Source organism: Pipra filicauda, unplaced genomic scaffold (genome assembly GCF_003945595.2).
Source record: "Pipra filicauda isolate LSUMZ 115617 unplaced genomic scaffold, ASM394559v2 scaffold86_size2582843_pilon, whole genome shotgun sequence".
In the NCBI taxonomy this organism is placed as follows: Eukaryota; Metazoa; Chordata; class Aves; order Passeriformes; family Pipridae; genus Pipra; species Pipra filicauda.
The window spans coordinates 1329404-1344605 of record NW_024105053.1 but is presented as its reverse complement, the minus strand read 5'-3'; the positions used below and the strand labels follow the sequence as shown (position 1 = coordinate 1344605).

The 15202-nt window shown below is 39.8% G+C and overlaps 1 protein-coding gene across 12 annotated transcripts in view; it reads left to right on the top strand.

Annotated features, from left to right (window-relative positions):
- The window catches only part of PRLR (prolactin receptor), a 156126-nt gene that overhangs the window by 131937 nt on the left and 8987 nt on the right, over positions 1–15202 (top strand). For 10 of the 12 annotated variants that reach the window (XM_039390782.1, XM_039390781.1, XM_039390780.1 and 7 more), the window contains 10 exons: positions 90–222; positions 3638–3807; positions 4591–4757; positions 6281–6422; positions 9252–9384; positions 10623–10792; positions 12039–12208; positions 13140–13284; positions 14103–14202; positions 15106–15175. In XM_039390782.1, coding sequence (XP_039246716.1) covers positions 90–222; positions 3638–3807; positions 4591–4757; positions 6281–6422; positions 9252–9384; positions 10623–10792; positions 12039–12208; positions 13140–13284; positions 14103–14202; positions 15106–15175 — 1400 coding nt within the window. Of the gene's footprint in view, positions 1–89; positions 248–3637; positions 3808–4590; positions 4758–6280; positions 6423–9251; positions 9385–10622; positions 10793–12038; positions 12209–13139; positions 13285–14102; positions 14203–15105; positions 15176–15202 lie in introns of those variants that run through there. The other 2 variants (XM_039390790.1, XM_039390791.1) reach the window with 2 other exon arrangements.

The following is a 15202-nucleotide window of genomic DNA, read 5'->3' as shown; positions in this document are numbered from 1 at the left end:
CCTTGGTGGCTGGGCTTATCACTCAGCAATAACAACCAAAAATGATGTCCTCCTCTAATATAACTAACTGGATTTTTGCACTTCCCTAGGTCAGTCATACCCTGGCAAACCTAAGATAATAAGATGTCGTTCTCTAGAAAAGGAAACCTTTTCTTGTTGGTGGAAGCCTGGCTCAGATGGAGGCCTTCCTACCAATTACACCCTGTTCTACAGCAAGGACAGGTAACGAGTGGTGCATACATATTCTGTAAGTGATCAAGTGATGGTTATGACAGAATAAGGGAATGATAACATTAATTTGTAAAGTTGTTTTTATGAATCTGTGTTAACCTCAGATGGCCAACAAGGGCTGCATGAGATGAATGGCTTCCCTTGTAAGAAGAAAACCTGACCACTAGCAGTCTCAAAACTTCAGCCCATCCCTACTAAAACTCATCCAACCTGAAATCCCACTGAAGAAGTGCTGGAAAAGGCATATTTGTCCATCTTATCAGGAGGCACACAGCTTTTAGCTGAATGGGGTCTTCTCTGAGGAGTGGAGCATCAAGGCATGGAGCAGTGAGGGTCCCATCCAGAGCCCATCACTCCCCCTTGGCTAGGGAGCAGGGCAGAGTGGGGGGACAGGGATAGACTGAGACCAGGCTGGGCCAGGACATCAGCACATTGATTGAGGCTGGCTAGGAGGGACCATGGAAGTGCAGGGCTTTGGGGACCTGGAGACCATCCCTGATGCAAACAGGCTGGAACAGGGACAAGGGGCCCTGGGGGTGCCTGGGGAGGCTGGGCAGGGGCAGTCAGGGCTGAGGGTTCCCTTGGGTCCCTGCCAAGGAGGCGGTCCATTAGCATGCCCAGCAAAACCCCATCTGGAGTATAGAGAGTAATTGTTTCCCCTCTTGGAAATGTAGCCAATTTCCTGGTTCCCAAAATGGAGTGAAATCAGATTTTTGTAGCACTTCTCAAAGTTGCTGTTTTGGTAAAGTCTGTGACTCCTTCATCCTGTTTAGGAATAAAATGTGTATATGTTTGGCAACTGTGCTTAACCTGTGTATCTTTGTATAACTATACCTTTTTTCCTGAAAACAAGAGGTCTTTGAACAGGGCCAAGCAGGCAGGGAGGCTCAGAGATTAAATTTCTTTGAATAAATCCAGTGAGGTTCAGAATAGATAAGGTAAAGCCTCAGACATCCCTACTTCAATTAAATAAATTCCAAATCATTTGGTATTAATTGAGCAGAAAAGATGCAGCCTTTATTAAAGTTACCACATTCAACAATGATCTAAGAGCTTTTATTTTATTAAAACCCTGATGTTTCAGTCTTCATCAAAACAAATTTTAATGAGCATTTCAAGTTATACGTATCACTGCCTGGAACAACCCTGTCTAGAGAGGGTTAGGAGTGCTTATCCATTTCATTAAATCTGCTGAACACAGACACTGCCAAGCACTCTAGATCTGGGCCACAACTGCATTTCTAGACTCATTGTCTCTCAGGTACTATCCTCTTACTCACATCTTTTCTTCGAGAACTGTGACGAAATTGCCTGGAAACTAAGAGATATTATTATTAGTGGTGTATAGAGCATAACAGTGGGACTAATGTGCATTCTTGCACCACATCAGGTGGTGCTTTCAGTTTGTGTAATTCTTCACACTTGGCGTAGGCTGTGAGTACATCACCCGGTTCAGCTTTAATGGAGTACAAAATTATCCCTCTCCTGAAAAAACTGAAGACCCATATAAAAGTAATTTCTAAAAGACCCTGAACTAATAAGGTTTTTTTTATTTTGAGATAGTTGTGACAATGATCATGTTAAGAACCAGGTAAATTAACATCAGAAAAGTCATAGAACAGATCATCTTGAGTGTGACCACACAGCACTTACAGGACAACCAAGGGATCAGGCCTGGCTACCATGGACTTAGGAAAGGCAGGTCCTGCCTGACTAACCTGATCTCCTTTTATGACCAGGGGACCCACCTAGTGGATGAGGGGAAGGCTGTGGACGTAGTCTGCCTGGACTTCAGCAAAGCCTTTGACACCGTCTCCCAAAGATACTCCTGAAGCCCACGGCTTGGACAGGGGCACTCTGTGCTGGGTTAGGAACTGGCTGGAGGGCCGGGCCCAGAGAGTGGTGATGAACGGGGCTGCATCCAGTTGGCAGCCGGTCGCTAGTGGTGTCCCCCAGGGATCAGTGTTGGGCCCAGTCCTGTTTAACATCTTTATTGGTGATTTGGACGAGGGGACCAAGTGTGCTCTCAGTCAGTTCACAGATGACACCAGGTAGCAGGAAGTGTTGATATGCTGGAGTGTAGGAAGGCTCTGCAGAGGGATCAGGACAGGCTGGATTGATGGGCCAAGGCCAATAGGATGAGGTTCAACAAGGCCAAATGCCAGGTCCTGCCCTTAGGTCACAACAACCCCAGGCTACACTGCAGGACTGGGGAAGAATGACTGGAAAATCGCCCAGCAGAAAAGGACCTCGGGATGCTGGCTGACAGTGGCTGAACATAAGCCAGCGCATGCCCAAGTGGGCAAGAAAGACAATGGCATCCTGGTTTGTGTCACAAGCAGGGTGGCCAGCAGGACCAGGGCAGTGATCAGGCGCTGGTGAGGCCTCACCTCAAGTGTTGTGTCCAGTTCTGGGCACCTCAGTTCAGGACAGACATTGAGGTGCTGGAGTGAGTCCAGAGAAGGGCAGCAGAGCTGGGGAAGGGTCTGGAGCACAAGCCCTGTAAGGAATGACTGAGGGAGCTGGGGGTGTTTAGCCTGGAGAAAAGGAGGCTTGGGGGGCCCTTATCACTCTCTACAATGACTTGAAAAGAGTGTAGTGAGATGAGGGTTGGCCTCTCCTCACATAACTAGAGACAGGATGATAGGAAATGTCCTCAGGCTGTGCCAGGGGAGGTTCAAGTTCACCATCAGGAAGAATTTCTTCATGTAAATGGTGTTTAAACATTGGAATGAACTGTCCAGGGAGGTGTTAGAGTCACCATTCCTGGAGGTGTTCCAAAAAATGACTGGATGTGTCACTCAGTGTCATGGTCTAGTTGAAAAGGTGGAGATGGGTCAAAAGTTGGACTCAGTGATCTCGGAGGTCTTTTCCAGCCTAAATGCTACTGTGATCTTGCTGAAAACAAACTAATCAATAAAACAGTCCTCTGCCATAGGGCCCATCTGCTTAATTTCCAGGGGTAATACGCAAAAAAGATGTTTAGCAACTTTTCTTATTTAGTCCAAGTGAATGTCTTTCCTTTCCCTTTTACTTGTTTATAAATATTGTTAAAATTGCCTTGTGCTGTCTCTGGAAATTTCTCTTTCCATTCTTTTGTTGACATTCCTATGTATAAAAAAAAGGAGTGAGAGCACTCATCCAGAAAAACTGCAGTAAAAATAGCAGTGAAGCACTTATAGCAATAGCATGTGACACCAAAATGTTTCCCAGAGTTGAGATTATATGTATTATATACAATTATTATATTGTCATGTAATAGAATTATATTATGTATCTATATATAAAAATAATATGATTATATATAACCATTTCAAATTTCTCTGCTGAACCTAGGCCATTACTAGAATATTGCCTGCTTTGCTTTATTTCCTGAACTTATAACTTTTAAATCATTTTATTTCAGTGAAGAAAAAATCTATGAATGTCCAGACTACCAAGCATCAGGTCCCAATTCCTGCTACTTTGATAAAAACCACACTAATCCCTGGACAACATATATTATCACTGTAATGGCAACGAATGAGATTGGAAGTAACAGCTCAGACCCTCAGTATGTGGATGTAACCTCCATAGGTAAAAAGAGAAGAATAAAATGGAAAACAAGCTAGTTGGAGATGTATGCAGTTTTTAATGCCAGAAGAAGTAGTGGTGAAAGATTTCTTTCCTCATGATGTGAAACTTGATATGGAGAAGTGTTTATCTACAGATGATCTAAAATATGCATTTTAAGTTTATGTGAAAACTGCATTTTACTTATAAATAAAATAACTACATATTTTATTGCCATTTTAACTTTGGCTTAAAAATTGGCTGCAGTTTGTAGCTGTCTCCAGTATTTCAGTTAGACTCAATGCAGATTATAAAATTTTCATTAGGTTGAGCTACCTAAATTTTCCAAATGTGAACATCTTTATGGCTGCTGGCATTGAAGTCTCAGGAGGGTAAAAATAACTGCCTGAGCATTCTACGGGCTTTTTGTAGTATTTAATATTCCCAACCCTGTTCTACTCTCTGCATACACATGATATACACATCATAATGATAATGTACTTACTCGTTTTAGCTATGAAATATTTGATATTTTAGTTTTGCAAGAGTGGCCTAATGAAATTATGATTTGATTTCCTTAGCCTGACAAGTTCAGAGTAAAGTCTAAGATTTGCTGATACTGGTGGATCAGTAGCTGGTTAAACTTGCTAGGGAGAAAAAGGAAAAATAAAAGGCTATTGTACTATTCCCTCACAGAAGTGCTGAATGATCTGAAATTAATGTGATGAAATACAAAACCATAAAGGAGGTGCCTCTTCTGAGAGAAAATTAAGTTATTAATGGCACGCTTTTCATTCATTTATACAGTTCAGCCAGATGCTCCTGTGAACCTCTCTCTAGAAACAAAAACATCTGCTAGTATAACATACCTTTGGGCAAAATGGTCTCCACCTCCGTTAGCTGCTGTCAGCTCTAATTCACATGTATATCACTATGAGCTACGACTTAAACCTGAGGAAAAGGAAGAGTGGGAGGTAATGGAAAAGTATATTTATTGTATAAATGCTCTATTCAGTGAGTTTTCTTGTCTCAATTTAACTGATATTATGAAAATTTTAGTTTCTGTAAGGGTAGAAAAATTAATGTAACCAAATCTGATTAAGGAAAGAAAAATACTGTAGTGGTTTGTAGAACAGTGAAATTCAATATATTTGCATAATCATCCTAATGTCATATACTGCAAAACCCTATTTAGTCCACTGATCTAATATTTATTTGTAATGATCCCACATGTCACAATAAAAGACTGTGCAGTTCATATAGTTTAAAACAAATCCGGATCAAAACAGTTTATTGATTCATTGAATTTAATTAACATTTAATCACTTAACTATGCAGCACTCAGCAATCACTCAGCAATGCAATAGGTGAATCACAGTACTGGGCACTCAAAAATGTTACTAGGCATCTACAAATTTATAAACACATTTCTATAACTAGTCCCAGACATATATAGACTATATACAGAAAATCCCCTCTCCCGGGAAGGGTAGGTTACAAGCATACTCCCCTCCCTCTCCTATTTATACCCACTTCTGTGGGTGACATGGATGCTTTAACATCATGTGAACTCATGTCCCTTCTTACAGTATCCTAAGACACGCATCAGTGAGAAAGGAGCCACATGGTCACATGCAGACACCCAGGTGTGGCTTCCTGCCTGCTGCAGCCCACGCTGTCTGGAGAGCAGCTACTCACAGCATCAGAGAGGGAGGCTGCTCTGGCTGGCCCAGGGAGAGGTCATGATGCTGACAGAGCAACTTTTGAGAGCATCAAACTACGCTTCAGCTACTGCTGAAGTTTCCAGTGCCCCCCCCCACCCCCATTACAAGTTTTCTTGTTTATTTATTAGTAGTTTTCAAGTTTAACCTTGAGAAGTCTCTCCATTGCTCCCTAATTATTATTTATTTGGGCTGAGAGTTGTCGTCATACTCTTCAATGTAACCAGTTGGAGGCAACCCGCCACTCAGAAATTTTGGTGTGTCCTACTCGCACACACCATTTCCATTGACATTCCCCACCATAGGAATATTTCCACAGCTGAGTTTTCAGGATAAATTATCATTCTTAAAGCTATAGTCAGATGTCCTCAATGCTATCTAAATTGTCGAAGCCTTAATGATGGAGAAAGCTATGTGTTTTGAAAGAGTTCTGAAGAGAAATTCAAAGGACCTGAAAAATGCACTTAAAGCCACTGAGAAGAATTACACAAGGGTAATTCTTGTGAGCTGGACTACCTAATGTGTTCCTGGTGGTGTCGATCTGATGGAGTACTAGAAAGGCTACAGTTAAGTATGTTCTTGAGTATCAGAATCTCAGTGTTGAAGTGAATTTTTCTGCAAAGTCACTACCTTTGTTCGTCTGTAATTCACATCCTATAAAATACCAACTGAAATTCTAGACTTTCAGAATTCAGTAACTCAAGCCTATTCCTTTACTGTTACTTGTTAAAATGCCCCAATTCTTTATTATTTCCCCAATCCATTTTCTTTTCCAGACAATATCTGTTGGACTGCAGACACACTACAAGGTGACTGGGTTACAAGCTGGGGTGAAATACATTGTTCAGGTCCGTTGCATGTTAGACCTTGGAGAATGGAGCGAATGGAGCTCTGAAAGAAACATCCAAATCCCCAATGGTGAGTTGGGGATGGTGATTGCTGTTCTATAAATTGTTTTTAAGTTCTATCAAGTTCAGTGTTGTGAAAGGTGCCTAAATGGTAGCCCTGAAAACCTGGCTTCTCACACAGATACTTCATAGTGCTGGAGGAACAGATCAGTGCATTTTAATATACTTTCTGTGTAATTGCTTGTTTAGTCTTTTTGATTCACTCAAGATCCTCTGCTGAAATGGGCTATGACAAATAAAGTGGTATGAGGAAGTCACTTCTGATGCAAGTGTGCCTAAATAATTTATTGTTCCTGTCCCTTAATTTAAAAATTACATTGATTTTATGCATAGCTACAGATGTCAGGTAATGGTTTTTGTGTAAGAACCTAGACTGAAAGCATTGCCATGTCTAACAGAGCACAATGCTTGCAGATACTACCACGTGGAATTCATTATCTATGTTTTCTTGGATTTGAGTAGGCACACTAAATATGCATGACATTGTATCTTGTTGCCAGACACTTTAGCCAGGTTGTCTCAAATCTTCTTCTTCTGTTCTTAGTTGTATTATTCATTACTTGACATGAAGGTTGCTGTTGATCATGAAGTACATGAAGTACTGTTAATAGAAAAATATCTTTTAAATTACCCATTTTCGGATCTGCACTAGGCAATTAGAAATTTGGAAAATCAATGTCTCTGCTCTGCATAGTAGGAAATATTTATTATTGATGTAATAGGGTCGTATTTTTGCCACAAGTGCATAATTGCAAAAGTTTCAATCACATGAGGGTTTTGACTGGCATCATCCTATTCAAAATTTAAGCATTTTTCCCTGCCCTACTCTTAAGCGCTTCACTTGAGTCTATAAAAACTTGCTTGGCAGCAATCAGGTGAGCATCCTGAGTACTGAACATAACAACACTACAAGGAAATATGAGAGCTGCTTCTTTGTATCTTTGGAGACAGATCATAGGTACTTCAGAAGAGAATTACTGGAAAGGACATAAACAAATGGGCAAACATTTACATTCTTCATTTTTCTTACCTAAAACCCAAAACAAATGACAGCATATTTTTTAAACAACCAGAATAATCTTCAAACACACTTTTTTAATTAAAAAATGGTTTTTGTATATTGTGGTTTAAGCCCAGCTGGCAACTAAGCACCACATGGCTGGTCTCTCACATCCTACACCCCACCCCAGTGAAATGGGGAAGAGAATCAGAAGTAAAACCTGTAGGTTGAGATAACAACAGTTAAGTAATTGAAACAAAGTAAAATATAATAATAATGATTAATAATAATAATGATAATAAAAAGGAAAAAACCGAAACAAGTGATGCACAATACAGTTGCTCACCCCAACTGACCAATGCCAAATCCCATCCCTACACCCTGACCAGCCCCGCTTCCAGATAATTCCCCAGTTTATATACTGGGGATGATGTTCTATTGGTGTGGAATACCCTTTTGGCTAGTTGGGGTCACCTGTCATGACTATTCTCACTCCCAGCCTTTTTTATCTGCTTTGTACCTCCTCACTGGCAGAGCAGGAGACACAAAAAGGTCTTTGGTTTAGGATAAACATGACAGTAACAACCAAAACATCCATGTATTGTCCACATTTTTCTCATACTGAATCCAAACCACAGCACTATACCAACTACCGAGAAAAAATTAGCTCTATCCCAGGTGAAAGAAGGACAGCACAGAAAATAGATTGTACAGCAGAGTGTATTTTAAATAATTTTATAGAGGCTACTGTGGCAGTATTTGAGCACTCCCTATGATATTTTGGGACAGAGAAGAGCCAGAGTCAGAGAAATAAAGCAGTTCTTCAGCATGGCTGCAGTGAGAAAGGATTCTGATCCAGGTGAAAGTATCAGGCTGTTGCCTGAACCACTGAACTGTGCTGATTCCTGTGCTGATTTGAACGGGATGAGGTTCAACAAGGCCAAGTGCCGGGTCCTGCACTTTGGCTACAACAACCCCCTGAAGCCCTACAGACTAGGGGCAGAGTGGCCGGAGAGCAGCCAGACAGAGAGGGACCTGGGAGTTTGAATTGACAAGAAGCTGAACATGAGCCAGCAGTGTGCCCAGGTGGCCAAGAAGGCCAACAGCATCCTGGCCTGGATCAGGAACAGTGTGACCAACAGGTCCAAGGAAGTGATTCTTCCCCTGTACTGGTGATACTCCCCCTCAGCACTGGTGAGGCCACACCTGGAGTACTGTGTCCAACTCTGGGCCCCTCAGTTCAGGAAGGATATTGAGGTGCTGGAGCAGGTCCAGAGAAGAGCAACAAGGCTGGTGAAGGGACTCAAGCACAAGTCCTGTGAGGAGAGGCTGAAGGAGCTGGGGCTGTTCAGCCTGGAGAAGAGGAGGCTCAGGGGAGACCTCATCACTCTCTACAACTCCCTGAAAGGAGGTTGTAGCCAGGTGGGGGTTGGTCTCTTTTCCCAGGCAACTATCAGCAAGATAAGAGGGCCTGGTCTCAAGTTGTGCCAGGGGAGGTTTAGGTTAGATATTAGAAAAAATTTCTTTGCAGAGAGGGTGGTCAGACATTGGAAGGGGCTGCCCAGGGAAGTGGTGGATTCTCCATCCCTGGAGATTTTTAAAAAGAGACTGGATGTGGCACTCAGTGCCATGGTCTAGTAACCGCAGCGGTAGTGGATCAAGGGTTGGACTTGATGATCTCGAAGGTCCCTTCCAACCCAGCTGATTCTATGATTCTATGAAAGCAAAACTTTTCCTTTCTTTGTATTTTCCTGTGCTCTGCTTGACATTGTTTTATGAATTCAGGGTGGACTGAATACATGCAACTTACTAATTAGTTTATTTCTTTGTCTTTCACAGGAGAGTCACCTCCTGAAAAGCCTACCATAATAAAGTGCCGTTCTCCTGAAAAGGAAACATTTACTTGTTGGTGGAAACCTGGTTCAGATGGAGGACATCATATTAACCACACTTTGCTTTACAGCAAAGAGGGGTAATAAACTGTATATAAACAGTGTTTTATTGGAAGGACCTGGAAAATCCATCCTGATTGTTTTTGCATTTAGGGAGATGTCATTTTCTGTAGTACGTGGTTTTGTCCAGCGGCATATTCTGAAAGAGTGCTAAAGCAGCAATGTATTTAAGAGTGAAATAAGATCTCTTTATAATGTTAGTGAATTATTGTGAATTACTGTGAATTACTCTGCTCAGAAAGATGGATTGTCTTGCAAGTTGCCATTGTCCAGCAAATCACAGTCCTGTAACTCTTCGGTCATGCAGTCCTAGAAAAAAAACTGTCCAAAGTGACCAGTGACCAGATACTAAAATCTTCATCTTCTGATAATGCTTATTTTGCACTAGTATTCATAGGCCATGAATACCCTGTGGCTTCTGCAGTAATATTTCTTTGGAACTTAGATCAAGTGCTAAACATTCATTTTAAAGAAATAGTCAATATATATTTTTAGGTTCTGTGAAATATTTTTGGTTCACCTAGCACTGCTCAGCCTTGCACTGGCCTAACTGGATGCTAAATTCTGTAATTGTCAGCTGTGAGCTAGATCTTACCGGAAAAAGAGAGGTACTGGTCCATCCAGGTAGGGCAGAGTATGAGGTCCACATCCACAATTCTGTTTTGTCACTGTGCATCTCAGAGGAGTTTGGAAACAAGTACTACATGCTTAACTTTTTCTCCTATCCCTGCTTTGACTTTGGGAAACTTGGGAATGGATTTGGAGGACAGGTACAAAGTACACTTTTTTTTGAAAAGTGATGAAAATAAAATAAAAAATAAAAATTCAAAATAAATTCTGAAAGCATATTAGTGTAATATACAGAACTCTCTGTAAATGTGAAATCAACATTGGAAATAGTTTTTAACAGATAGCTTCAAAAACTTCAGCAATCACTTCTACTTACTCTCTGGAAGATGTAAGAGCTATGCAGTGGACAATGGCTTTTTGAGTAGTAAGAGCTTTACTCTACTAGCCCACTGCTGCGTCTACAAAAGCCTAAATTCTACAGGCTTTGTTGTCTTTACTTTGGGGGAGAAATGCTTAGTACAGTCTCTGGAATTGTCCAGTGACTCTTTAGTCTAGTCTGGAAGAAGTTTTCTGATTTTCTTCGCATCGCCAGGCATGAAAAATCAGATCAATAATGCTGACATACAAAGTAATCAAAGTCAGGTGTTTTATTCTGTGTAACCTAATCACTGCGATTCTTCCATTTCAGAGAAGAAAAAGTTTATGAATGTCCTGATTACAAAACTGCAGGCCCCAATTCATGCTACTTTGATAAAAAGCACACCTCTTTCTGGACCATATACAATATTACTGTGAGGGCAACTAATGAAATGGGAAGTAATGTCTCTGATCCTCATTACGTGGATGTGACTTACATAGGTAAGAGTTTAAAAGTATTTTCTGTGGAAACAGATAATTCAGAATCATGGGTTTTGGCACAAAAATTTTAATTCCAGCTCTTCTCATATATGGTATTATATCCATGTTAAAGACTTGTACAAATAAGATCTTCTCTGATATAATAACAAATCAATATTCATCCCTTTACCGTTTTATTTTCAAAGGAAGCATAAAAATGCTAAAAGCTTTAAAACTGTGTTCAGACAACCATTTATTGTTTTTCTGTATTTCTTTCAGTCAAACCCTAAGAAATATCATCCAGCTAAAATCTTTTTTCCACTGTACAAGCAGCTGAAATCAAATTGATCTTTTAACAAATAACACTTAAATTTGATTACATAAAAGGAGACCCAAGAGGAGCTGCATTAGTGCTTTTTATAGCAGTGTACTGATAATCTCTTTCTCAGACTTTTTCCACAGAATGACTGCGTACAAGTATTTGGGGTTTTTTTCTAACAGAATGGAACATTATCACTGACAACCATTTTGTTGCCAAGGATCTGGCTGCCAGGAGTCTGGCAACTGGAAAAGGGCTGCTGAAGGGCTGCTTCATATTTTATCTCTATGCCATGGCTGCTTGCTTGATGAAGCTTTGCATCAGACAGTGGTAAAATACACACACAATATGTGCAGAAGCTCTACCTTTGAACTGAGGAAGCTGCAAGCCTGTCTGAGCAGAAACCTTTGTTCCATTTTGGTTTGGTTTTGAGATATAGACAGAACTTTAATATTGCTGTTTCAGTTTACTTTTAGATACTTTACATATGCATTTGGGATTACACTGTTGTGTTTTCTGAATGTAAAAGATGGAGGGGGAAGTTCCATCAGCTACATCTGTGTTTTCAGCATTTCTAAATATTTATGCCAAACCTTGATAAGGTTATCATTAAACACATCTTAACACTGAAGATGTTAACTTTGAAACATGATTGTAGGGAAAACCAGCAATAAATGGTAATGTAAGAAAAAAACATTTTTGCTGATTAATGATTAAGGTAAATCTCAACATGAATTCAACATATTTACTATTCTTCAGGGTTTTTTTCAAATTATAAATCCATACTTACTTTATCTGGAAACTCTTGATTTCTGTATTCCAGCATCAGTTCTAAATTACTGGACACAATGGAGGTGATGACTCTTCACTCACATAATTTTATATTTCTTCCTAGGATGCAAGGAAAAAATAAATAAAACTCTGTTTGACAGTTCTTTATTTTAACAGTACAGCCAGATCCTCCTGTGAACATAACTCTGGAATTAAAAAAGTCAGTAAATAGAAAACCGTATCTGGTCCTGACATGGTCTCCACCTCCACTGGCTGATGTCAGATCTGGATGGCTTACTCTTGAATACGAATTGCGATTAAAGCCTGAAGAAGGAGAGGAATGGGAGGTAAGGATGTTGCAAGTTTTTGCTAGATAATGTTTTCTGATCAGTTAGATTTTTTCATCCAGGTTCCATGCACGAATGCAGTGAAGCAGAGGCACTGAATAGTTCATAATTTTTCAAAAGCGCTTGTATGATTTCCTACTGAGAGCACTGGTATTTCAGATGTTATTGAATGATAGCAGGTGGTAAAGTACTTGTTTTTAATTGTGGTCATTTTATATTAATCATATTGGCATGACAGTTTAAATTGTTTGTTCTCATTTAGTCAGGTTTCTTTTGTGATAATTTGTTCTTCACCATGAGCACTTCTTAGGTGACAGAAAGCTCAGTGACATTATGAAAATAATTTAAATTTATATAAATAGTCATTAGGTGGTTGTTTTAATGGCCATGGAATAGTAATTGTCTATAGCCAGAATGTGCAACTCGGACAACTGAGTGGCAAATGAAAGACTCCAGCTTGGTATTTGACTGCATCCTCTTCTTGTCTGCAATCCTTCCAAACCATCTCTGTATCTTCTCCTTCCTTCCCCCTCCCACAGCACTTCCCAACCCCCTGGCCATTGAAAGACCTACTTTTTACTAACCTGTGAATTTCCACCAACTCGACATTCCCTCTTTCTCTCTGTATTTTCTTCCCCCATCTCTGTTTCTTGCCTCCTTCTGTTGCTCTCATCATCACAGTTCCCACCATTACCACAGTTCCTCCCTATGTGCCATATGTTTATGATGTGTTTTTGTAGTAGTTTAATTTGCACTGTATACCAGAGCCAGATCACATTCCCACTGATGTTAGAAAGCTAAACTTTAGAAAAAAAATACATGTACCATTATTCCATGCCTGCTTAATAATTATTAGGAAATGCTATCCACTCATTCTATATTCCTGTCTTGGTTACCAAAACCTTAGCTGTGATTTTTGTTTAATTTCCAGACTATTTTTGTTGGACAGCAAACACAATGTAAAATGTTTAGTTTAAATCCTGGAAAGAGGTACATTGTACAGATTCACTGCAAACCAGACCATCACGGATCATGGAGCGAGTGGAGCCCAGAAATGTACATTCAGATTCCTACTGGTGAGTGGCCAGGCATTCCTTCAGCAATTGTTATTACGTGCAATTGTATTTTTGTTCATTAGCTGTTTGTGGCACCCATGCAGATCCCATATTTTCCCAAGGACAGGCAAGAACATTGTTGCTAAGGTAACTGGATTATTATCGCTCCTGCGCCATATCCAATTAACTTTCCCCTTCATTACTTTATGGTGTTAAGAAGGTGAATAAATTTCTTTGCTTCTTTAAACCGTGCTCTTTCTGTCTACTGCCTCATTTGTTCTCATGATGGTAGTTTTTAATTAAAAGAAGACTGGTAAGTGCTTTTAAACTGTGACACAGGCAACAAAAAGTGACTGCCTTCAGATAGTTACAGCTGCTATTACTCTTTATATGGAATTAATTTGAAATCAATACTTCCATATAAAAAGTGTTATTTTACAATAAAAATACTTTAATATATAGTCCTAGGTCATTTAACCCCCTATTTAATGAGTTGTATGATATGTATTTGATAATGACGTGACTGTGGGTTTGGTACCACTGGATTTGAGCCTAATTGCTATAAATGGCTGTGACAAAATTTTCCTCTTCATACATTTTTGTATAATTTTTTCAAGACACTTTATTTCCTGTGCAGTACCATTAGTAAAAATTATATTCATTATTAGATATTAAAATGATTGTTGACATCCATATATGCTAGTAAAGCCCTCTAAATTCAATACCAAGTTTGGCAGTTTAGGCCAATTTTTAAAATAGAAGTCATCTCTGACTTCTTGTGCATGCTGACTATGCATATACTAGATGTATGTCCTTAAATAATTCTGTTTGTTTCTTAGATTTTAGAGTAAAAGATATGGTTGTGTGGATCATTGTTGGTGTCCTGTCATCTCTAATATGCTTAATCATGAGCTGGACAATGATTTTGAAAGGGTACAGGTAAGTCACCAGTTTCACAAATGCATGGAGTTCAAAATCGCAGAAAGCTTTTCAAAAGTAGACTTCAAATATTTGACTCAATTTCCTGTAGCATTTGTGTTCTCTTACAAACTATTAGTTACACTGATAAAGAAGTATTTCTGCTCCTTAGGGAAACCAGGCTAAATTCTCAGTTGATAAAGACATGTCCCTGTTAGATCTGAGAATCTTGGTTAGCCATGTAATTCAGCAAACATCACTTGGAGTATCCCTGCTTCTGTAGAAGATACACCTTTGGGTCTTGCTGTAATTTCCTAAAGTGAACAAGGTTATATTATGAGATTGTCTTTCTGCCCACCTGTCTGCCAATTCCCCGAATAATTTATTACAGTGCTGGCTAATTTCAATCAAATTTGAAAAAGAAAGATGTTGCTTTTGTACAAGTCTTGCAAAAAAGTACTGTCTGAGTAGAAGAAAGATAGAAACTGTGTTTGGAAAAGCCAAGTCATTCGCCATAAATCCTGTTGAGCAGTAGTCAGCTGACAGTCAAGTATACAGAGACAGGCCCCCTAGTCCTCCTGAACTGTGCCCCATTTCACTGTTTCTTGGCCAGTGATGAATTTACAGTGGTATTAGAGAATCAGAGGTTAAGGGACTAAAGGCCATAAAAGGACATTAGCAGTGTTACGTTTCCAATTGAATAACTTTGTACTGTTCTTTTTCTTATAAATGCCTCTAAGGGTACTTTGGGGATTTGTGAATTACCCGGCTTGAGGGGTAGATAGGAAACAGAGGTCCAACAGGGACATATCAGATATGGGAGAAGCATTTAAAATCTCAGTCACATTCTGAGGAAATGGGAGAACAAATAGTGAGATAGGGCCCATACTTACACCTGGTGTGTTTGTTCTGGTTTTTTTTCAGAATGATGGCCTTCATCCTACCACCAGTTCCAGGACCAAAGATAAAAGGCATAGATAAACATCTGTTAGAGGTGAGTACCACAGCGAACATGAAAAGA